This window comes from Myotis myotis, unplaced genomic scaffold, assembly GCF_014108235.1.
Source record: "Myotis myotis isolate mMyoMyo1 unplaced genomic scaffold, mMyoMyo1.p scaffold_m19_p_2, whole genome shotgun sequence".
Taxonomy (NCBI): domain Eukaryota; kingdom Metazoa; phylum Chordata; class Mammalia; order Chiroptera; family Vespertilionidae; genus Myotis; species Myotis myotis.
The window spans coordinates 597707-621507 of NW_023416324.1; the positions used below are offsets into that span (position 1 = coordinate 597707).

Consider the following 23801-nt stretch of genomic DNA (forward strand, 5'->3'; position numbering starts at 1 on the left):
GGGGCGGGCCGGCTGGCGGAGGGCCGACGGGTGGCGACGGCGTCCTGATCGGGCCCTGGTCCGGGTGGGCGGCGGGCGCGGCGATGCTGCAGCTGCGAGACTCGGTGGACTCGGCGGGCACGAGCCCCACGGCGGTGCTGGCGGCCGGCGAGGAGGTCGGGCCGGGCGGCGCGGGCGGGGGGCGGCCGGACGCGCCGCTGCGGCAGACGCTGTGGCCGCTCAGTGTCCACGACCCCACGCGCCGCGCGCGCGTCAAGGAGTACTTCGTGTTCCGGGTGAGGCTGGGGCCGGCCGGGCCGGGGGCGGCGGGCGGGGGGCGGACGGGCGGAGGGTGACCCCGCCCTGTGACCGCGCACAGCCCGGCACCATCGAGCAGGCGGTGGACGAGATCCGCGTGGTGGTGCGGCCGGTGGAGGACGGCGACATCCAGGGGGTGTGGCTGCTGACCGAGTAAGCGGGGCGCCGGGTGGGGCGGGCGGGGGCGCGCGGGCGCGGGGTGACCGTCGGGCGTGCCTGCCGCAGGGTCGATCACTGGAACAACGAGAAGGAGCGGCTGGTGCTCATCACCGACCAGTCGCTGCTCGTCTGCAAGTACGACTTCATCGCGCTGCAGTGCCAGCAGGTGGTGCGCATCGCCCTCCGCGCCGTGGACACCATCTCCTGCGGCCGGTTCCAGTTCCCCCCGAAATCGCTCAACAAGTAAGTGCTCAGCCGGGCCCAGCGCCAGGGCCTCGCCCCGCGCTTCTCTCACCAGCTGCAGAGCCCATAGTCTCAGTAGAAACCAGTGCGGCACTAAGAGGAATTCTGGCACCAGAACCGCTGCTGGGCTTGTAGGACCAGACAGCGTTTTACTCCGACAAGGAACACACCCGCGGGTCCGGTCAGGTCTGCTCTGCTCTGCCCGCTTTTCCAAGGCAGCAGTAGCACTGCGTTAACCAGGAGCTGATCCTCATGCTGGAGCCAGTTTCCTAAAATATGAGCAACCAGGCAGGAGTGTGGGCCACCGAGTTACACACAGTTTGAGCTCCGAAGGCAAGGGCTGGAGGGAGCTCAGGAAGCAGAGAGCTGCAGGCGTTAAGCAGGCGCTGCGCCAGGAGGTGTCAGCCGCTCTACGGAGACCCGAACACTGTGTCTCAGAAAGCACGTAAAATTACTTGAGTGAATGTCAGTGCAGACACGAGTGTCTCGTGCCCGGCCAGCGGGTGGGAAACGGCCCTTCTCTCTGGAGGCTGCTTACTCCCAAGGCCACAGGCCTTGTCTTCAACCACAACCGGCTTTTGCACGTCACACCCATCACTGAGCCGCTGCCGGGGGAGGCCGTGGCCTGCTGGTGAAGTCGGATTGTTTCTCTAACCCCGCAGGCGAGAAGGCCTGGGCATTCGGATTCAGTGGGACAAGCAGAGCCGCCCCTCCTTCATACACAGGTGGAACCCCTGGTCCACCAGCGTGCCCTACACCACGTTCGTGGAACATCCGATGGCGGGTGCGGATGAGAAGACGGCCTCTCTGTGCCAAGTAAGAGCCCGAGGCTGCAGCACCGCCCCGGGGGTGGCGGGGTTCTAGGCCTGCACTGCCTGTTGTGGCGGCCATACGTGGCTGCTGAGCACTGAGTGGGTAGCAAGACAGAAACACGCTCTTAATTCTCAGTGGTGTTAGCCGACTTAGGGTTAAGCAGCCCATGTGACTGGCAGCCACTGGTCATCCCCACTTCCTAAGGTAGCCCTTGTGGCCGAGATTGTCTTGGGAAAGGGCCAGAGAGCTTTGGGGCAGGGCAGCTGACCGGCCTGTGGCAGCGCCAGGCAGTCTGTATGCTCATCACAGGAGGCGTGGCCAGTGGTGAGGGCAGTGCCGAGGCCCGGGCAGGTCACCCACTAGCCGCCCGGCACCTGGCCTGCTTCCTGGCTTGGCGGTGGTGAGGGTTGGTAGCACGCTGTGGCCAAGCCGCTCAGGCCTGTGGAGAGCGAGGCTCCGGGTCCTGGCTGTCGCCCAGCACAGTGAGCACAGCTGTGATCCGAGGCTTCCAGAGCCCACTGAGCAGGCAAGCAGCGGCCACAGGGAGGGGAGGGCTGGGCTGGTGCGGGCCAGGGGCCAGGGGCAGCGGCTTCCTTCCGTGGCTCACTCTGACCAGCTGTTTTCTCTTTCAAGTTGGAGAGCTTCAAGTCTCTGCTGATCCAGGCTGTCAAAAAAGCCCAGAAAGAGAGTCCTCTGCCGGGACAGGCCACCAGCGTGCTGGTCCTGGAGCAGCCGCTCCTCATCGAGACCTACGTGGGGCTGATGTCCTTCATCAACAACGAGGCGAAGCTGGGCTATTCCATGACCAGAGGCAAGATAGGCTTCTAGGGCTGCAGCGCCTGGGAGAACGGCTGGGTCGGCACAGGCCTGGGGCCAGCTCGTCCTGCGGGCCGGGTACTTCCCTGTAGGGGTGAGTGGGGTTACAACATAGTCACATGACTTGTATACTGGAGGTGGGTGTGGACACGTGGTCACCCGCTAGACAGGCACAGACTGCATGCAGCTGTCCCTGCTGGCCGCTGCCACCTCCAGGAGCTCCCTTTGGGCCTCTCCTTCCCCCGCCCCCACCTGCCTGTTAATAAACGTGCTGTGGTTGCACTGGAACATCCGCTGGCCGAGCTGGGCAGTCGTCACCCCGGGGGGGACCACACACCAGTGCCTGCGTCACAAGTGAGTTTACACTTGTGTCCAGCCGTGTATTCAGGCACATGATCCACGTTTTAAAGCTAAAGACAAAAGCCAGCAGCCTGGTGCGGTGAGCAGGGGGAAGCCTGCGTCAGCTCCGGGCGGGCGGGCAGCTGCTGTGTGAGCAGGTGTCGGATCTGAAGTTCACCGGCACCTTCTCACCCAGAAGCTGCAGTCCCTGCAGGCCGCTCCTTGGTTCGACGCCCCCGAGCAGTCCGCCCGCCAGGACAGCTGCTGTGCTCTGGGTTTGTGTTGTCACACTCGTGTCTGAAAAGGGAATAGCTTTGTTTGCTCTTAGAGTACTTTAACAAGGAACCGTGTTCTCAGGAAGCAGCGCCCACGCAGATACAGGCTTCGCCAGGGTCTCGCCTACCCACGCCTGGCCTCCCGCCCAGGGAGCACGTCCCCACGGGGACCACAGCCCGCCCTGCGCAGGTCCAGCTTGCGGCTTTGACGGGACATTTGTTGATAGGCTTGTTGCTACAGCACTAGCCGGCCGGTTCCCTCCTCACTTCCAGCCCTGGGGGGCTGGACTGGGGTGGACGGGACCCGGACGCAGTGCCTCTCGCTGGGCAGGCTGCCGACACGGCCCGGCCCCGAACCTCTGCTTTCCGTCTCGCAGTAAAGACATTGAGAATCGATTGGGTGTCGTTCCTTTTTTGAAGTTATCAAAACAAGTGCAACAACCGAGACGGTTCCTCTCCCGTGAGTGCATCTTGAAGCCCAAACTGCTTCTGTTCTCGTCCTGGGAGCCGCCCCTACTGGCAGGCAGTGAGGAGGGCTCTCAGGGCTCCTCCCCTGGTGGCCTGTCAGACACACCTGGACCAGCTGCCTACTGTGTGTTCAGGGCCACGGCTGGGGTGGAAACTCCCCACGGGACCCACTCAGCAGGTGGGACTGACCTTGACCACCACTTCGTGCACCCAGAGCGCGCCGTCTGCCTGAGACTCGGTGACAGGAGCTCGGAGCCAGCACGTGTCTGTCTCAGGGGAACCGGCTGCTGGGGACTCAGTGCTGCTCCCTAAGACACCGAACCCAGAAAACCCGTGACCAAACCCTCCAAGAAAACCAGCGTCAGCCTTTTTATGAATTACCAAACATTTAAATTACAAAATTGCAGCTTTACACTTTACATATTTACAAGAGCGCCTCGCTGTAGGGAAACAAACGCAAGCTATCTCCACAGACCACGGTTGGAGCTGCCCCGAGCCCACTCCCCACAGCTCTGCGTGTCTGCGTCCCTTCCCACAGCTGCCACGTGTCCTACGTGTGGTCGCCCAGCTGCCCGAGGGTGCCATCAGCCCCGTCCTCCGTCTCCAGGAAGCACAGGCAGAAGTGGTCCTTGCTGAGCAGGGCCAGCGAGTCCCCCGTGACAGGCCAGCACAGCGAGAGCACCTGGAAGTCCCCTGGAGGAGGACACGTGGCCGAGGGTTAGAGCGGGAGGCCAGGTCCCAGGGAGAGCAGCCCAGAGCCTGTGGTACAGGGACGGGGCAATGACCCAGCTGGAGCCCAAAACAAACCGCCGCAACCCGGTTGGGCCTCTCTCCAGAGCTCAGAGCCTCGGGCCCCCGGAGCCTGCTCACCTTCCCCGGGCACCTGCACAGACACGCAGCCCGCTGGCGACCACAGGTACACCTTGCTGCCTCCCGAGCAGATGGCCAGCCGGGGCTGCCGCGGGTCCCACTGGAAGGAGCGCACGGGGCCCAGCTGCTCCAGCACCACAAACAGCCGCAGCTTCTGCATGTCCCAGACCCACACGGCGTTCGGGACGTTGTCTGAGGGGAGACGGACGGTCCCCGGTCAAACCCGCCCCCAGCTGCCTGCTTCAGCCCCGCCCGGGCTTGCCATGGGCCCTGACGCAGCGGATGTGGGCCCCTGGGGGGAGGGGGGCCTCGTGCTCCCAGGTCTGTAGGGGCCACCAGTCACTCCGAGGCTCACCGGCCGCACAGGCATGTTCTGGTGTTTTAAGAATGACTTTTAACATGTAAAAGCCCTTCTCACAGGAAGAGGCCAGGGCTGTCGTGGGCCTGGGTCCCTGTTCACCAAGGATGGGGCGCGTGCAGGGAGGCACGGGGCAGAGGGGCCGGGGAGGACCCCTGTTTCAGGAGCGCGTGGGCAGGATGCGCAGGGGGCCTGTCAGCTGACGCCCTTTCAAACAGCTGGTGTCCCGGCCCCATGGGGCACAGCGAGTGGGCACAGCACAGTGTGGGCGCAGCACTCACCGTTCCTCGTGGCCAGGAAGTAGCTGTCGGGACTGAAGGCCAGCGCGCCGACGCCGATCTTCGGGTTTGCTCGGTCGGCAGCGGGCTTCAGCGTCTGCAGGGACACCGGCACCGTGGCGATCTCATCTAAAACACGACACCCGTCTCAGCACGGCGCACGCACCCTGGAGACGCCACATGGCCGCGATGCTGCCCGCCACAGGCAGAGCCTCTGGCCCCGACTGCTTGGTTTACACAGAGGAAGAGGTTCCACGACCTTGAAAGCATCAGGCAAAACCTGAGCGACAGAAGGGCCCGCGGGACGCTGGCGTGAGGTCCGTGGGGAGCACCTCCCAAGCGCGGTCCTGGCATTTCCTGCTCCTCCCAGTCCCAGCACCTCAGCTCACGGCCCGCTGCTGCCCACCCTCCACAGCCTCGCTCTAGACTTCTCAGATGAGAAAAGGCGTGTGGGACGCAGAAGGTTTGGGGAAGTGACATTACGCTGTGCTATTTTAGGTTCTTGTCAATTCAGGGTCACCCGCTGTGACAAACGTCCCCGTGGGGGTACCGAGAATGTGGGGGTGGGGGAAACCTGTGCCTCCCCTAAGAGCTTCTAAAAATCATCGAAAGGAAAGAGCAAGACCAGACCAGAAGCGCGAGATGCCAACGTGAGCAGCGCGCTGGGTGCCCGGCTGCCCCTGAGCGCCCGCCGAGCCCGGGGCTGCGTTCTGGGCTCCACGTAAAGCGTGTCTGATGCCAGGTCACAGGAGACCCAGGCCGCAGCCAGGACACGGAACAGCCCGCCAGCCCTTCCCACTGTCGCTCCCAACCCTCAGCTCCTCCAGGGAGTTCCACTCCGATTGAAGCAAGGCCCTTGGGCGTCAAATCGGACTCCAGGGCTGACAGTCCGTCAACAAAAGCCACACCCCCTGGGGAAGGAGCCCCGGCCACAGGGACAGGAGGAAGGACCTCTGAGGAGGACGGGACAGGGAGCCCGTCCACAAACAAGGAAAGGCTCACACTTGCTCTCGGCAGCCCTGGGTGGCGGGCAGGCGGGCCGGCCCAGAGCCCCCCGCGGGCTCTTCTCCGCTTCCTTGTACACCACCTGCAAGACAGGGACGGCGGTGCTGCCGCTGCGGGTGCAGGACACGGCACTGCTCCCTGCTGGGGTTCGGTGTGGCCCCGAAAGCCCCCTAAGGACAAAGGTCTGATGGGGGCAGCCCCACATTCACTCGGGCAGTTAGCAAACGTGAGCAGCTCCCTGGGGAGTGACAGGCTCGGAGTGAGGGACCGTGTGACCTGGCTGACAGGCAGCAGCGAGTACCCCGACTTACGTCCCCGAGGCCTGGGGACAGCTGACTGCCTGACACACACACGCCCCAGCCGCCAGCACAGCCCTGCTCCCTCCCGTCTTCACTGAACCTCCCGGCTCCGGGGCCGCCTGACCTCACACTGTCCCTGCAGCCCCCGCAGCTCAGGTCGTCACACACCTGCCCCCTTACTGAGGGCCCCTCTGTGGGCGAGGAACTCCCCAGACCAGGCTCTGTGTCCCCACTGCCCCTCACCCCCCAGCACCTTCCCACCTCAGTCTCGCCCCGCTGCCTGGCACACTCCTCCCCATCCTGCACCACGTCCCACGCGTCTGCCCCGTCCCTCGGTGGCAGCGTCCCCACCCACCCTGGGAGACACCAGCTCTCCCAGTCTCGCCCTCCACCGGGCAGGGCTCGACGGCTCTGCGTGGCGGGCAGGAGGCCGGACAGTGCAGGAGCAGATCAGAGATGAGCCATTTGGGGGGATGCAGGGCAAGGACACCGCCTGGCGCCCCATGGGAGTGTGGGCAGGAAAAGGCCCTGGCAGCGAGTCTGGCTGTCCCGGTCCCCTGGCCGCAGGATGGAGCCCTGCATCGCAGCATCACCGCCTCCCAGCGCCGCTCCCATGGAGACAGGTGCCGCTTACCACTCGCGGGTCACTGATGGCCGCGGGGTGCCCAAACTCGGTGAGCATCTTCCAGGTCACGTGATTGAGGATGCGCACCTGAGGGAGGGCCACGCATGAGACGCACTGCGTGGGGACACCCGCCACCCGGGCCGTCCTGGGGCTCCCTACGGCGGGCGCCCTGCCCACCTTCCCGTCGTAGCTGCCGACCGCCAGGAACTGACTGCTGGGGCTCCAGGCCACCGACTTGATGCCCAGGGACCACTCGTACGCGCAGTACGTGGCCAGCAGCCGGCCGTCCAGGGAGTAGAGCAGGACCTTGTACTGCAGGGGAGAGGGCGCCGTTAGCTGAGCGCCCACTAAGCCGGGCGAGCACAAGGGCACAGACGGGAGGCGAGGACGAGCGGGGCCGGACTCCGCCCAAGCAGCACAGGGACCCGGGGCGGTAGCTGGGGGAGGTGGTCGCTAGACAGCGGTGAGGTTTGCGGACGGGATCGGCTGTCAACGGCGCCGCAGCCGAGGAAGCGAGGATGAACGCGGCAAAGCACCTCCAGGCAGGTGTCCCACGCCGCCAGCACGCAGCCGTTGGGCGCCCACTCGATGCCGGCGAGGTCCTGGGTGTCCGTGTCAAAGTGCTGCCACGGGAAGGGGAGAAGCAGGTTACGCCGGGGCGGACGTGGGCTTGTACAGCCGATGTTGCTAATGCGCCCCGTGTGCACTTTCCTTAGACAGCAGCAGGTGGAAGGCTGCCACGCGTCCTTCCCGGTCGTCATGCGCCTGAGTGTCCGGAGGTCCGGGGGCGCAGCCTGGCCGCCCGGCAGGCACTGCCGGCTTCGGGTGCGGCTCCCACCTGTGCGCGCTCTCCCGGCCTGCTCCTCGCCTGGCGGCGGGCTGCCGAGCCCTCCCTGAGCTCTGACGGCGTTCCAGAGGGTTCTGTGCCCAGCCTGCCTGTCTCCCACCTGCAGCCGCGGGCACCTCCGAGCCCCGGGCCCTGGGGAGTCCAAGTCGGGTTCAAGTCCACACTCCGCCTGACGAGGCGCCACATGCCACGGACGGGCCGGAAGGGGAAGGGCTCCCGTTGGCCGGCAATCCCTCAGCACACCCCAGCCGCACCATCCCACCACGGCTCACACGCTTCACCTGTGGGTGCTCCATGGAGTCGCAGGTAGCACCCGCCCTTGGAGATGGGAGTCCCGTTTCCCACAGGTCCCCCCAGGGCCCGAGAGCCTGAGGACAGGCGCACCCGCTCCCTGCCACGCGGCGAGGACAATGGTCCCCGCGGGAGGAGTGCTCACCCGCAGCAGCTGCCAGTCGCTGCAGACGAAGATGCTGACGTAGTCCTTGCAGTCCCGTCTCTCGGCCAAGGCCAGGTAGCGGCCGTCCCGGGAAAAGGCGATTCCTGCCAGCAAGAGGAACGGGCGGAATCAAGGCCAGACGGAAGGCAGGCCAGGGTGGTTTAAGGAAGAAGGGGCAGGGCGGCCCAGGCAGACACGGCAACGCGGGGGCGAGGGCAGTGCGGTCTGGCTCCTGCGGGCGCGCACCTGCCGGGAGCCCGTGAAGAGGAGGCAGCCTGCCCGAGGACCCGGTGGCTGCACACGCAGCCCGGGCTGTCCTGGCGTCAGGACACAGACCACAGGGCTCTCCGCCGTCGGGATCAGCCTGTCCCTACGCTTCTACTGTTACTTCTGAACCTAATTCCTTGGAAGGAGCTTCGAGATAAGCCGCTGGAAATGTTACACCGCATTTCCTGTCGGAACGAGCTGACAACGCCCAGGTCACACTTCCTGCAGCCTGAGTCGGAGGGTCGTGTCCACGCGGCCTCGGGAGACACCCGCTTTCAAACCAGAAGTAAATGTCAAATGTACCACCGCCCCTCATCCAAACGCAAGCTCCAAACTGCCGAGGCCACAGAGCAAAGGGGGGAACCACTCAATATGCAAGGCCTCCCCGCTGGCCGCATGGAGGACGCATCACTGTAGCTGCATTGAGCAGGACGCCCACCCAGCCTCGTGGCCCACCCACCTCAGCGCGGGTGTGTCTGCCCCGCCTTCCCCATGGCTAGGGGACACCGCCCCTCAGCCCTCCTCTGGGATGTCCAGATGGGGCAGGTCACCATGTCCCTGGACAGAGACCACAGACTGAGTCAACAGAAGACTGAGATTCAGGGTTCAGAATTCGAGGCGTGAAGTGGGGCCCCTCAGCCCTGAGACAGGGCAGGGCGGCCATGGAGCGCCTCGACTCTGATGCCCTCACACAGGCCGCCTCAGCCCCTGGAGCATTTGAAGGGGTCCTGGTCTTTGGAGGCGCGGGAAATATTCATTCACGGACGAACATTCGGAGGTGGACAGGCTTTAGAACAACCCGAGGGGAAAATGAGATAACCGGGGGGCCCGGGGGAGGTAACATGACCCAAGGGTGGGGGGCTCGGGCAGACAGAGCGGCTGGGGGCCGACACACTGACGGCGGAGGCACTGCAGCCTGTGGCTGAAATTTCCCGATAAAAAGAGCAAAGGACCCAAAGCAGCGCCCGAGGCCTGGACCCCGTGGTCTGCGCACTCACCCTGCTGACAGGCCTTCGGGTACTTGATGTACGAGACGGACTTTGTGCACAAGGACCAGACCGTGATCCGCAGCTGTCGGGAGGAGGGGGAGCACACGTTACACTTCCAGAGAGAGCGCCCGAGCCCTGGGGGAGGCGGCACTGAGCCGAGCCAGGCCACAGAGGGAACGGTCTCGGGGCAGGGCTGGCCCTGGCCCTCGGTGGGCACCACGCTCACCTCCCCCTGCACTACAGCCACCCTCTCCACTGTTGTCACTTTGCAGCAATGCCATCTGAGTGACAGAGAGTGAAATGAATAATGCACGAATGTCGATGTTCATGCCGGGCAGGTCGGTGCTGCGTGGCGGCTGGCATATTGTCACGCACATCGCTGGTCTGAGGAGCAGCGTCCTGTGGGGAAGCACGCGGGACGCGGCCTCCTCGCTCCATGGAGTCGGCCTGGCTGCTCCTGGCGCCTGGGACGCTGGAGCGGTGGCCCAGCTCCAGGCAGGAGGCTGTGTCCTGAAACGCTGACCCGCTGCTTCTGCCCACGGTCCGAGAGAACCACGGAGGCAGCCCGTCCACGTCCCTGCCCTCCCTCACCGGCCGGCGCAGAAGGACCGAGAACCTGGGGGGCGGGGGGCAGGCCCCTGTGCTTAGGAGGACGACCTCGGGTCGGGACGAGAGCCGTGGCCTTTCACTCAAACCAGCGCATCTGCATCCGACACTGAGGCTCTCAGCGCCCCTCCACCGCGCCCACCCCCTCTGGAGCCTGAGAGCAGCCGCCCCGACCAGCACGGCTCCACTTCTCTGTGGAAAGGCTCTCCCTGCCCTCCCGTCTGTGAGAGCTGAGCCGCAGCTGCAGCCGCCTGCCGAGGAGACCCCAGCTGGGCCGGGCCGTGGTGAACAGAGACCTGACTACACAAACCACAAAAGAAAAAGGACCGTGTGCCTGGCCGGTGTGGTTCAGTGGTTGAGCATCGACCTGTGAACCAGGAGATTGTGGTTTGATTCCCATGGGGCACCTGCCCAGGTTGCAGGCTCGATCCCCAGTGGGGGGCGTACAGCAGGCAGCCGGTCCATGATTCTCTCACTGATGTTTCCAACCACATGACCCTGAGGCACGTGTAAACTGTGTTTGTGAGTGCGTGTGAGTACCTGTGAGTGCACACTGTGAGTGCACGAGCGAGTGTGTGTGTGCATGAGTGCGCTTGTGTGCAAGTGCGTGTATACGAGTGTGAGTGTGTGCATGAATGTGTGTGCGCGTGTGTGAGTGCGTGTGCATGTGCGTGTGAGTGCGTGTGTGCGTGTGAATGTGTGTGTGCATGTGCGTGTGTGTGTGAGTGCATGTGTGTGAGCGTGCGTGTGTCTAAAAACCAGACGGGAAAGCACTCACCTCACCAATAGGCAGAGAAGTGGAAACCAAAGCCCAAGGGCAGTCCACGCAGCCGCACGGGGCGGGCGATCGCTCTGCGCCGCCTCCCACCGCCAGGCCGCCCACAGGCCCATCCCAGAGGACGGCTCATACCGGCCCAGGAGACACAGCAGACTCCCGGCTACGTGGGTCCCAACACCTCAAATGCTCGGCAAAGGTAGGACGGCAAGTGAAGCGGGGGGTTTCCCACAAGGAATGCAGGGACCAGCCATGCCTTCCACATGGGGGCGTCTCAGAAACATGCAGCAGGGGGAGCGAGGACCTCGGACAGAGGACAAAGTCAGGCAAACGGACCTGAACAGGTGCAAACCCACAGTGCAATGTCGACACACACACTCACACATACACAACCACACATGTGGGCACACAGATACATACACAACCATACGTATGGGCACATAGGTACACACACTCACACACAACCACACATATGGGCACAGACACACACACACAACCACATGTATGGACATACAGCCACACATATGGACATAGATACACACATTCAACCACACATATGGGCACCTGGATACACACACACAACCACATGTATGGGCACACAGATATACACTCACACATACAACCACACGTGTGGGCACACAGATACACACACGCCCCTCAAGGAGCGCGAGGACTGAGTCACAAGACATGCAGCAGCCGGGAGCACTGGCTGGGGGCGCGCCGGGTCGGGGCCTGCCTTCCAGCCCAGACCTGACGGAGCGAATGGCTCCTGTGTCCCTGCTCACAGAGGCCGGTCCGAGGGGCAAAGCCTCCTTCACGCTGCCCTGCGGAGGGGCCGCCACCGGCCGCTGGAGGGAATCCCGGCCCAGGGAGCCGAGTGCGAGGACTGTGCCCGCGGCAGCACGAAGAGCTCCAGGGATCACGTCTGAAACCGGAGACGAGCACCTCTAACGTGTCGGCGTGTCCGGGGCCGAGACCAGGAGCCGTGCGTCCCGCCTCTCCCCGCGGCCCGTGTGGCTGGCGAGTCAGTAACAGGGAGGAGCAGAGCCAAGGCCACTCTGACAGCAGGTCGTCCCGGCAGCTTCGCCAGGACGCTGCGGTGAGCTCCCCCGGGAGCCGCGGTCCCGCCCTGCAGGTGGCTGGGCGGAGGGACGGGACGGGGACACGGGACGCCTGCCCAGTAAAGCTGGCGATGCCGGGAAGGTACCCGCTTGTCAGTCACGGCTGGGAGCAGGTCACTGGCCAGACTGGGCGCGGCGACTGAGGGCACGAACCTGGGACGTTAACCCGAGCAGAGGCGTTCGCTCCCTCGGCTCCTGCGTGTCCCGCCGGCCTCCTGGAGGCCAGGCTCCCTCGCTCCGCTCCTGGCATCTCCCCACGCGGCTCACGGCCATGTGGACCCCACGCTGCGCTGAGGGACTGCAGCCGCTCATGCCTGGACCGGCTGCGACACGGGGCGGAAGGGGGGCCCTGGCCTTGCCTGCAGCTACACTTCCCCCGGGACTGGAGCCGGGCTTTGGATTTATTTCCGCACAAATAAAAACCACTCACCTCCATGCGAGTCTCAGAAAACTCTGTTCCTCGAGGTATCGTAAGGACCCCCCCAGCACCCAGTGGGGAAGGGCTCCCCGATTTCTGACATCACAGCAGCAGGCCCCAGGTCCCAGGGTCTGACTGACAAATCCGCGAAGCCAGAGCGGCCTGAAGCAGCTCCTCACAGCTGGACAGAGGGTCTACCCTGAGGGGCCCTTGAAAAAGCCGAGTGAACCCCGAGGTTGGCTGGGAATCAGTGTGCCCGCCCCACGTGCGAGCTGTCAGCTTGGCCGAGCCTGGAGCCGGCGCCACGCCGCCCGCAGCCCTGCCCGCCGACCGCACTCAGGGTCAGGCCCACACGCCGGGGCCTAAGGCGCCTCAGAAAAGCGCAGGGGCGGGATCTCTGCCCACCTTTCTGTCTCCAAAATGCACGCAGACCCCGGGCACCCGGCACAGGCCGTGCCCTCACTGGGCGCTCCTGGGAGGGAGGCCCCACTGAGCGCTCGCATTTACCCAGCCCCAGCCCCGCCGGGCAGAACCGCCAGCGGGTGTTCGAAGAACAAACCCACGATGCGGTCACCGACACCCCCAGGTCAGACACCCCCTCGGAAAGATGTAAATCAGTTTGTACTGATGCACATTCTCTATTGTGAAGTCCCAGGAACTGTTTAAAGCCTTAAAATGTGACTTAGGGTTTACTTTTTAAAAATGTGTTCATTTTCCTTTAAAACTGGGCAAGAAGATTAAATATCACCTCTTCGGGGCTTGCTGTGCTCGGACGACTGACATAAATAACCCCCCAAAGTCCCCGAGGGAGCTCAGGGCCCATGTCCCAGCGCGCTGTGCGGGGCAGGGGCGGGGCCGCTCACGTGGAACTCCGTGGTGTTGAGGATGTGGCGCCCGTCGGGGCTCCAGCAGGAGGCCACCAGCCCCGCGGAGCCCTCGTCGATCCTGCAGTGCCACTCGGGCTGCTCCAGCGACCACACCTGGCCCAGGAGAGACGCGGATCACAAACCACCCAGGGCAGCACTGACCCTAACACCACTGCGGTCCAGGCACGGGAAGCTGCCCCCCTCTCTCTACGCTGGGCCGGCGGGCACACCACCAGTCCCCACCCTTCTGGGGGTGAAGGGAGGGGTCATTAATGCCGCACTGGCCAAGCTCCCAAACAAAGCCTCGTCTCAGGGCTTCCCAAATGCCCACGCCCAGCTGCCCGCCCTGGTCTGCACGCTCTGCCTGCGGCCCAACAGCTATTCGGTTCCAGGTGAGGAACATTTACCTGCAGGGAGGGGGGGGCGGGGTGGCGAGGTCAAGGGGAAACCAGCAAACAAAGGGGACATCTGCAGTACTTTCAACAATAAAGGTAAATCTTCAACAACAACAAAAAGCATACTGAAGTGTTTCCCATTTGGAAGGACCTGAACTGAGAGAACTACCAGTTTTCACAGGGAGCGGCTTTAAGGGGCCTTTTTCTCAAGCCAGAAGGGCAGAGGGCAGCGAGGGTCTGCAGGGCTCGCCGGGGACGGCGTCCAGCCCGTACCTGCACCAGCCCCCGCTTGTACATGGCGCACAGGATGAAGAGGGAGTCGGCCGACCACTCCACGTGCTGGATCTGGTCCAGGCAGCTGTACAGCTGGAGGATCTGAAGGCTGCCCACCTCCCGGACCACCAGGCGGTACTGCACGCAGGAGGCCTAGACACGGGAAAGAGGCGCTGATGTCCTGCTCCGGGGGGGGGGGGGGGGGCGTTCCCCAGGGGCGCCCTCGCGGGGAAACCTGCGGCCCCTCTCCTCTCTGACATGTTTTCTATCTAGAAGGTTCCAGGTTTACCACCAAGTACACGGCCCATTCTGAAAATGAGTCAATAAGAAGATAGAGTTGAAATATACAAACCAGATGTTAAAACCATTACATTTCAGCATAAAGTATTATTATAACACTCTCTGCTGAAGTAATTGTCTGCTCCTTTCCTATTTCTTTTATAATATGTACTAGAGGCCCGGTGCACAAAAATTTGTGCACTGGGGGGGAGGGGGAGTCCCTCAGCCCGGCCTGTGCCCTCTTGCAGTCTGGCACCCCTCGGGAGATAACGACCTGCTGGCTTAGGCCTGCTCCAGGGTGGCAGAGGGCAGGCCCAATCCCTAGGTGCAGCCCCTGGTCAGGCTCAGAGTAGGGCCGATTGGGGAGTTGGGGCGCCGCCCCCTGTCATGCACAGAGCAGGGCGGATTGGGAGGTTGCGATGCCACCCTCAGTCACGCTCAGGGTAGGGCCAATTGGGGGGTTGGGGCACCGCCCCCTGTCACACTCAAGGCAGGGTCGATGGGGAGGTTGCGGCACCACCCCCTGTCACGCACAGAGCAGGGCCGGTCAGGAGGTTGGGGTGCTGCCCCCTGTCACGCACAGAGCAGGGCCCATTAGGGGGTTGGGGAGCTCCCCCCTGTCACGCACAGAGCAGGGCCGGTCAGGGGGCTGGGGCGCCACCACTGTCACACTCAGGGCAGGGCCGATGGGGAGGATATGGCTCTACCCCATCACACACAGAGCAGGGCCCATTGCGGGGGGAGGGTTGGAGCACCGCCCTCTATCACCCACAGAGCAGGGCTGATCAGGGGGTTGGGGTGCCGCCACTCCCACACTCAGGGCAGGGCCGATGGGGAGGTTATGGATCTACCCCGTCACACAAAGAGCAGGGCCCGTGGGGTGGCGGGGTTGGGGCACTGCACCCTGTCACACACAGAGCCGCAGTGCGATCAGGGGGTTGGGGCGCCTTCCCCTGTCAGGAACTGAGCAGGGCAGATCGGGAGGTTGTGGCCCCACCCCCTGTCACACACAGAGCCACAGGGCGATCAGGGGGTTTGGCCCTGCCCCCTGTCATGCTGATCCGGTGCCTGGGGGCCTCGCGGCTCCACTATCCCGGTGCTGGGAGGCATATTACCCTTTTACTATATAGAATAGAGGCCTGGTGCACGGGTGGGAGCCGGCTGGTTTGCCCTGAAGGGTGTCCTGGATCAGGGTGGGGGTCCCCACTGGGGTGCCTGGCCAGCCTGGGTGAGGGGATGATGGCTGTTTGCAGCTGGTCACACACCCTTCAGGGTGGGGGTCCCCACTGGGGTGCCTGGCCAGTCTGGGTGAGGGGCTGAGGGCTGTTTTCAGGCTGGGACTGAAGCTCCCAACTGTTCCTTTTTTTCTTTCTTTTTTTATTCTGGGCCAGCTTTAGCTCTGGCTCCAGCTCTGAGGCCTCTGCTGCTGAAAGAAGGTATCTGGTTTGTTTAGGTTCTATAATCAAAACAATGTATAACTCCAGCTCTGAGATCCCAGCTCGCTGAAAGCTGGTTTCTGGGGTTTTGTTTAGCTTCTATATTTGTTACAATGTTTCTTAAACTGCAGGCTCAGAGGCTGGCAAGGCAGGCAGGGAACGTTGGAGTCCTCCGTCACTGAAGCAAGCAAGCCTCATGTTAGTTTCAAGCTGCCTGGCTGCCGGCCACCATCTTGGCTTGCAGTTAATTTGCATATCTCGCTGATTAGCCAATGGAAAGGGTAGCGGTCGTATGCCAATTACCATGCTTCTCTTTTATTAGATAGGATGTTTTTTTTTATTGATTTCAGAGAGGAAGAGAGCGGGAGGGAAAGGAACATCAATGATGACAGAGGATCATGGGTCAGCTGCCTCCTGCATGCTCCACACTGGGGATGAAGCCCAACAGGAACTATCCCCTGTCTGCCCCCAGGTCCTGGCAGTGCTCCTGGGACCCTTGTAGCTCCCTGGGTGACAGGGGCCTCTTCTGTTCTACCAGGGGACTCGGGGGAGGGGGCCTCCTGGATAGCCCCTGAACGAGGGCTGGTCACAAGAGAGATCAGGTCATCAGAAGTTTGGAATTTCCGCCCCATTCCCCATTCCCTGGGGAGGGAGAAGGGCTGCAAACAGAGTGAAGGACAGATCAGACCTGCGGGAGAGCCTCCGGGTGGGAGAACACATCACGCAGGGAGGGTGGCACCCGATCCACCGGGACAGAGCTCCTGCACCGGGCCCCTCCCACCGCGCCCTAAGCCTTCCTCAGCGGGCTGGCCACCCGTGTCCGTTACCACAGCCTTTAAGGAGCTGGTGAGGAAGCCAGTGTTTCCACGAGTCCTGTGAGCTGCTTCAGCGAATGCATCGAACCCGAGGAAGGGGTGGTGGGACCTCCTAATGCAGCTGAGTCAGACAGAAGCTGTGGGTCACCTGGGCACCTGCTGCCCACGCCTGGTGTCTGTCCCGCGGGACTGAGCCCTTCACCTTAGGACTGAGGCTGCCTCCGGGCAGAAAGGGCAGAAGTGAGTTAAGCGGCAGGACGGCCAGGCCAGCGGGTGCCAAGGAAGTGCTTGGTGGGGGGAAGCCCACACGTGTGGGGACCAGAAACAACGGGAGGTGGGTGGTCGTGGTGACAGTAAGGAGGGCACTTGCTCCCGGTACTGACTATAAAACTGCGTGTGTCAGTACTGCTTCCTGAAAGATACAGTCTCTATGTCATGTTAGCATCCGTATCTAAGCAAATGCTTTCTGTTTGAGTATACTTTGCTGACTGTAGAGGACATGACAGTGTAAAGGTCAGGAACCCATTCCTAATTGCTAATTACTTCCTTTTTGTACTTATCAAGGCGAAACTAGATACTGGTTTGTGTTTTATGAACATCCATTAAGAAAAAAAAGCCACACGCGTTTTCCGTAAAAAAGGGAGGAGGAGCCCTAGCTGGCTTCGCTCAGTGGATAGAGTGTGGGCCTGCGGACTCAAGGGTCCCAGGTTCGATTCTGGCCAAGGGTACCTGCCTGGGTTTCGGGCTCGATCCCCAGTAGGGGGCGTGCAGGAGGCAGCTGATCCATGATTCTCTCTCATCGTTGATGTTTCTCTCTCTCTTCCTCTCTCTTCATGTCGCTCTGAAATCAATAAAAATATATATTTAAAAATAAAAAGGGAGGACGAGGGCTATTGCAGATTAGAACAAATCTGTGTCACAGTGCTAACTTTTTCACGCTGTAGCTTTGAATACTGTGTCAGTTACAATGAATTCCCTAGGAGGTGGAATATTTGGACCAACTCTTGGAAAAAATAGTATTAAATCTGTTGCAAGATATTAAAAATGGCACCCCCCCACCCCCAATTCTGAGGTCACACCCTGGTCTTACTGGCATCTTTCAAAACCTGAGCTGCTGGGGCGCACAAGAGGCTTGGTTGGGAAGTGGTAGGGAGGACATTCCCGAAAAAGGGAGTGTGTGGAAGGCACCGGCCCTGTGCATCGGAATTCCGACTCAGGGGAGACTTGGGGGAGTGCCCAAGGCGGCGCCCCTATCCTTGACCTTTCCAACAAGTCTGTGCACCTGCAGACCCGTGCAGGCCCCCGGGAGTTTCCTGGAACCTTATGCTTAACCCCTGATGCGCTCGCCTAGAGGACAATGTAGACGTCGTGTCCTCCCGAGATCACTCGCCCTGCTGATGGCATCTAAAGGTAGGAATTCCAGTGAAGGCCTAACAGGCAGGCGATGGAGGGAGGCAGCTCTGGCCACTAGAGCCAGGGCCCTGAGGCCTCTCCTGCACGGCCCGACTGTGCCTGAGTGACCTGTTCCCCCGTCCGCCGGGGCTGCTGGTCGCCCGGCCCTAGGCTTCATGCACGGGGCGGCTCACCACTCTGCACCCCTGGAAGCACCGGCCCCCGGCCCAGCGGTGCGGACAGCGCTCTTCGCCGGGACACGGAACGCTAGTTAGCGGCACCAGCAAAGAGGGCTGGGAAGGGTGTCACAGCAGCTGCCCCTGCCCCCTGCACAGAAGACCGATTGTGTGCTTGCTTTTTTTGTGACAAAATAACCACCAGCAGCCGCTGTCTCCTGTGTGTACAGAAAGCGCTGCTTCCATCCGCCCGCGGCAGGTGGAGACCCAGGTGCGGGAGGCGGCACCTGCCCAGGTCCTGCGCCCAGGCCACCCGTCCGGGTCCCGTGCCCAAGGCTACTGCCCAGGCCACCCGTCTGGGTCCCCTGCCCGCATCCCGCCCCTGCCGACCCCCAAGCTGCCTTGCCCCGGGGCCCCGCGGCCGCCTCCGCTCCCCTATCCGGGGTCCCCACGGAGGGCCCGACCTCGGCCCGGGCCCTGCGGCCGCTCACCAGGTACTTGCCGTCCGGGGAGAACTTGCAGAGCTGGTTGGAGAGCTTGAACACCTCGGAGAAGTTCATGGCGAAGCCGCCCGCCGCGCCGGACCCCGCGCTGCAGAGCACTCGCAGTAGCCGCAACCGCCAGCCCGCGCCCGGAAGTGACGAAGAGCGGGAAGCGCGCCACAGCCTATCAGGGCCCGGCAAACCGCGGAGCATTGTGGGGCTTGTAGTTCGCTCTCCGGGCGCCTCCTCGCTTCTTGCGACCCGGGATTTCCGTGGTGCCTCCCTCCAGCCGGGGCTGCCAAATAAAACGCAGGAAACGCACTTCCATTTGAATTACAGATAAACAACGAATCGTTTTTAGTAATAATATGTTCCCCAATACTGCATGGGACGCATACTAAAAAAATCACCCGCTTATCTGAAATTTACATTTAACTGGCCGGCCTATGTTCTGTGTATTTATATTTGTATTTATATTTATGCGTAAATATATTTACATAAAACATGTATTTGTATGCTAATATATAATAGTGTATGTACATATGTTTTGTACATGGTGCATAAACTTTCGTTTTTCTTTGTTTTTTTTGTTTGTGGCTAAATCAGGCTTCCTGCCTGCAGCGAGTCCCCCACCCCCTCCCGCCCCCCCGCAGCGAGCCTGAGACTCGCGCTCCGATGCAGCTCAGATCCGGGTGAACGAATTTGACGCCTATTCCGCGAGGACAGCGAGTGGACCGCGCCAACCCTCCGCACGACGGAGCGCGCACCCGCGTAGGCGCTGGCTGTGCGGTCTTTGCTACCCACTCCTGCGCGCGTGAGCCGTGTCCTTGGGCCCACTTGGACCTTATTCCCTTCTTCCCAACTCCCCACCGAGCGCCTCCCGTGAGGCCCGCCGGCACCCCAGCGCCCGCCAGATCGCGCGCACCCAGACCCAGCGCCTGACCCTGTTCTGATAACCGAGACCGCCCGAGTCCTTCCGGTACCTCCGCGCCCAGCCCAGGGGCTGCTCCCTGCGGGCGCCCCCACCCCCCAACTTCCCAGAACGAGCGGGTAGGGGATGCGTGCACCCTCCTGCTCCACGGAGGGGCTGGCCTTCGCTCTCCCCGGCCTGTCACCCCCGGGCAGGTCCTCTTAGTGCGCCCACCGCCCCGCTAACAAGTGAGCGGCAGAGCGCGTGGGGGTGCGGCGCAGACCCGCGCGGCCAGAGATCCCGGCCTGGCCAGCCGGGCGGGCGCGCGGTTCCACGGGCGACACTGACGCGCGAGTCACCCTAGTATCGGGGCTAAGAGAGAGAAGGGGCCGCGCACGGCCGGGGCCGCCGCCCAAGGCCGCTCCAAACTCGTCCTACGCGAGGCCACGGGCTCCGCGGCCGGAGGGAAAGTGGGCCTCGGGCAGTTCTGAGCGCGGAGAGCGCGCGTGTTGCCGTGGACACCGGGCGCGCCTGTGCCAACAGCGCAGCAAACGGCTCCCGGCCCGAGGCTGTGGCCGCAGAGGGAGCAGGTGCAGTTTCTCCGGAGGGGCCTGGAAGACAGCCTCCGGCCGGAAGGCGCGGGCTGAGGCCGAGAGTCCTGCCCAGAGGGGCCCGGCGTGGTCCTGACCTCGGCTCGTTGGGCGGGGGGGTTGGGGGGGCGCCCCTAGGAGCCGCCAGAGCCACCAGAGGAAAGCGGCTGCACCCAACCCCCCAGCCCCCGGATATTGGGGGCCTGGACCTGCACCCACGTGCCCGGCAGGACACAGCCAGTGTGGACACTCGGTGGCCGGGGTGCTGCCCTTCCCCCCCCCCCCCCCCGTACGCGGCGCTTCCCCCGACGGTGGATTCCAGGCGCCCCGAGCGCGGAGGAGCACAGCGCTGCTAGGAGGGAGAGGAGAGGCCGGGTGCCGGGAAGAGACGGCGTGGGGGGAAGGGAGGCGTGGGGCCGGGAGTCGGCATCCCTGCTGCCCTCCCGGGCTCCCGCGCCCTCGCCCGCGCCTCCGTCCGCGCCTCCAGCCGCTGGAGGGTCGCGGCCTCGTCTCACCAGCAGGCGGACCCCGCTCCCGGCCATCGAACAGCCTGGGGTCCCAGGCTCCGCAGGGGTGACACGCGCCAAAGGGCGGCGGGAAGGCGGCGGGGCGGAGCACACCGGGTCCCCGACTCGCATGCGGCCAGCTGGGGGAGGGGGGGGGAGGGGAGAGGGGGGGGCTGGGAGGGGAGGACGGAGCGCCCGGCACAACCAGAGCCCTGGCCCGGTCCGCCGCCCTCCGCTTCTCCCGCCCGCGGCCGCCCCCTCCCTGCGAGCCTCCATATAACCCGCCTCGACAGGGCCGCCGCGCGCCCTGCCTCCCCGCCTGGAAGCGCGCCTGGTGGGCCTGGGAAGGAGCGACGCGCGAAGCGGGGGCCAGGCCGGCGACTCGGGTACCGATGCTGGGGGCTCCGACGGCACCAGGTAGGCAGCGCAGGGACCGGACCGGCGCCCGAGGGACTTGCGCGGGGGTCGGCTCTGCTCGTCTGAGGGGTTGGAGAGCTGGGAGTCTGCGGAAAGACCGCACAGACTGGGAGAGGGAGAGACATCCAGTCTCCCTCCAGGTCCGACAGGCTCATTGGACTTGGCTCAGGGACAGGGAGCCGGCCGGAGTCCAGGCCCGGAGGAGAGGCGGGCAAGGCCCCAGTGTGGGGGCCTCTTGGGGGCAGGAGCAGCCTCACTGGGGTTCCCGGAGGGCCTCCCCCCTACTAGCCCCTCCTCATCTTGGCCTTAGGCCCTCCTGCTAACCCCCTCCCCCCAGCTTGGAGGGAAGGCTCAGAATGTGTTCCTGGAGAGGCACCAAGCTCCTGCCCGCCCCTCCCCTTCATGCTGCACCCCTGAGCTCTGTACTGATGTGGATGGAAGCCTTGGTCCCCCGCCCCCCCACTCTGCACCCCCTCACTCTGTACTGATGTGATGGAGGCCTTAGCCTGCCAATCCCGGGCGCTCTCCGCTACTGAGACCGCTGATCTGAATCTGGGCCTCGGTCACAAGGAGCTAGTTGGGGGCGGGCGCGGGTCTCCCCATGGTTCTAAGCTGGCCTGGGGGGTGGCCTGTTGCTGAGTCCGGCGTAAGGACGGGGGCCTGGCAGGAGACAGACCCCTGGTTCCTGCCTCTCCCCCCAGCCATGGTCCTCTCAGCCTTTAAACACAGGGGAGGAGTTATGGTTACCGTCTTGTTCAGCCTGTATTTTTGTCTGGTCCCTGAGCTGAGGTGCACACGTATGCACTTGTCCGCATACACAGACAGGTGACAGGCAGACTGTTGTCACCCAGCAAGGGGCCGGGGCAACAGTGTGGGATTATCGTCTGACCCGAGGCCGCTTGGCCCAAATGGACTGTGGTCTGTTGGTCAAACACCTGGCTGTTTGGAGACCGTCGGCACAGCCGTTGGCTGGGCTGGGTTTGCTGTCATGGACCGTGTTGAGCTTTAATAATTAGCCTGGGGGGAAATGAGTCCTGTAAGCGGAAATAAAACCCATCGCCCCTTTGGTGTTTCTAGAAACCCAGCCACCCGTCTGTTGATTTATCCGTGAAATGTAAGGAAGCACCGCACTGAGAACAAAGGGCAGCCTGTTTGGAATCCGGCAGCACCTGAATGCACGGGATGTGCGTGCAAGTGCAAAATAAGACAGAAGTCGGGAGCGGAGCTGTGCCGGAGGCCCGCGCGTTGGTCAGTGGGGCCTCCAGAGGTGGCTGATAAGTAGGCCTGGCGCCCTTGCCGGGTCGCCCAGTGGGTGGAGCGTCGACCTGGGTCCGCCGGGGGGCTGTGGGGAGGGTGCCTCAGGTTAGCATTTATTTATAGAGGATGCCCCACCCACATCCAAGAATGGATTTATAACATCGAACACGTGCCAACAACTCAGCTAAAACGGAGACAGAAAGGAGAGCCCCAGGACTGGGGAGAGAGACAAACACCCCGGAACCCGGTGGGTGGGGGTCCTGCCTGCAGCCTCGGAATCATTCACGGGAGACGGCCACACCCAAGGGGGCCCCGGGTCCCTGGAGGGTGCGGGGCGGGCCCGTGCTCCTCTGGCCTGGAGGCAGCGTCCGCTCAGGGAATCCCGAATCCCGGGGGCGTTGACCACCCAGAAGGTCCTGACGGGCGTGGATACACCAGGAACTTGGATTTGCAACAAATCAGAAGCTTTCCTCAAAGCCCTTCTGCTCGCCAGCCCCACACAGGGGAGGGCACACCTTCATCTCCCACCCAGGAGCTTCTGCAGGAGTGGAGCTGGTGTGTTACGATGCGTCATTTCCTGATGCCTTACCCAGTGGCTCTCAACCTTCTGGCCCTTGAAATACAGTTCCTCATGTTGTGACCCAACCATAAAATTATTTTCGTTGCTACTTCATAACTGTAATGTTGCTACTGTTATGAATCATCATGTAAATATCTGATATGCAGGATGGTCTTAGGCGACCCCTGTGAAAGGGTTGTTTGACCGCCAAAGGGGTCTCGACCCACAGGTTGAGAATCGCTGCTAGCCCCTGGGGGGTTGGGGGGGGGGTGGGAAGAAACCAGACAGAGAGAGGGCGCCTGGTCTGCAGGATGCAAACCTCATTGCCACGCCCCGCCCCCCACGGGGCAATAATGACTTGCCCAGAGCCTCCATGTCCTGCTCACAACACACGCCTGCAGCCAGCAGCGTCCGTGCGGGTGTAACCAGAACACACATGCCTCTTTGTGAAGTTCCCTTCTCAGGTTCCCGGGGACGCGGGGACCCTTTCCTGCGTGTGATGCAGAGGAAATGGGTTCTGGGTTACAGACAGGCTCCCTGTGCGCCCGGAGGTTCCAGTTCAGGACAGCCCACCCGGAAGCCAGCTCCGAGGCAGGCCCAGCGGCCCCTCCCTGCACACCCTCTGGCCAGTGTGCCTGCCCCTCCCTACCCACTCTCCGGCCATTGTACCTGTCCCTCCCTGTCTACTCTCTGGTCAGTGTGCCTGCACCTCCCTGTCCACTCTCCGGCCATTGTACCTGTCCCTCCCTGTCTACTCTCTGGTCAGTGTGCCTGTCCCTCTCTGTCCACTCTCCGTCCAGTGTGCCACTGCAGAGCAGATGTTCGCTTGTCAAAAAGGAATTCTTTTGCCTTGGACTGTGTGCTCAGTGGTTAGAGTGTCGGCCAGAGCACTGAAGGGTCTAGGGTTCGATTCCCGGTCCAGGGTGGATACCTGGGTTGCAGGTTCAATCCCAGGCCCTCAGTCAGGGCATGTGGGAGAGGCAACCAATTGACGTGTCTCTCTCACCTGGATGTTTCTCCCTGTCTCTCCCCCTCCCTTCCATTCTCTTCAAAAATCAATGGAGAAATATCCTCGGGTGAGGATTAATAACAAAACAAAAACAGGGTTTTCTTTTCCTGGATACACTCCCCAAACCAGAGACCC

At 62.9% G+C, this 23801-nt stretch overlaps 2 protein-coding genes across 3 annotated transcripts; one reads left to right on the forward strand and one right to left on the reverse strand.

Annotated features, from left to right (window-relative positions):
• On the forward strand, positions 1-3338 carry TPRG1L (tumor protein p63 regulated 1 like). The gene is made up of 5 exons (XM_036347979.1): positions 1-275; positions 359-450; positions 523-699; positions 1362-1515; positions 2146-3338. The coding sequence occupies exons 1-5, from the start codon at positions 84-86 to the stop codon at positions 2338-2340; spliced, it is 810 nt and encodes a 269-aa protein (XP_036203872.1). The 5' UTR covers positions 1-83; the 3' UTR covers positions 2341-3338.
• A 442-nt stretch (positions 3339-3780) lies between these two features.
• On the reverse strand, positions 3781-18568 carry WRAP73 (WD repeat containing, antisense to TP73). 2 transcript variants are annotated; one of them, XM_036347977.1, is made up of 12 exons: positions 18428-18568; positions 13839-13991; positions 13168-13284; positions 9394-9466; positions 8129-8232; positions 7382-7468; positions 7023-7157; positions 6855-6932; positions 5919-6003; positions 4920-5045; positions 4281-4472; positions 3781-4103 (listed from the first exon to the last, which is right to left on the reverse strand). In XM_036347977.1, the coding sequence occupies exons 1-12, from the start codon at positions 18494-18496 to the stop codon at positions 3961-3963; spliced, it is 1362 nt and encodes a 453-aa protein (XP_036203870.1). In that variant the 5' UTR covers positions 18497-18568; the 3' UTR covers positions 3781-3960. The 2 variants fall into 2 exon arrangements, with proteins under 2 accessions (XP_036203870.1, XP_036203869.1); XM_036347976.1 differs by lacking the exons at positions 13168-13284; positions 13839-13991; positions 18428-18568 and adding an exon at positions 9611-10593 and having other exon boundaries at positions 7382-7824.
• Between the last annotated feature and the right edge of the window lie 5233 nt (positions 18569-23801).

Bases quoted from the DNA above. Each gene is read 5' to 3' on its own strand.
- WRAP73 (XM_036347976.1), bottom strand. From the start codon at position 9,761: ATGTGCGTGACAATATGCCAGCCGCCACGCAGCACCGACCTGCCCGGC. The intron at 7,158-7,381 runs GTGCTTTGCCGC...TCTCCCCTGCAG, and splicing joins CGTGGGACACCTGCCTGGAG to TACAAGGTCCTGCTCTACTC. The intron at 6,933-7,022 runs GTGGGCAGGGCG...GCCCTCCCTCAG, and splicing joins TCGGCAGCTACGACGGGAAG to GTGCGCATCCTCAATCACGT.
- TPRG1L (XM_036347979.1), top strand. From the start codon at position 84: ATGCTGCAGCTGCGAGACTCGGTGGACTCGGCGGGCACGAGCCCCACG. The intron at 276-358 runs GTGAGGCTGGGG...GACCGCGCACAG, and splicing joins AGGAGTACTTCGTGTTCCGG to CCCGGCACCATCGAGCAGGC. The intron at 451-522 runs GTAAGCGGGGCG...TGCCTGCCGCAG, and splicing joins GGGGTGTGGCTGCTGACCGA to GGTCGATCACTGGAACAACG.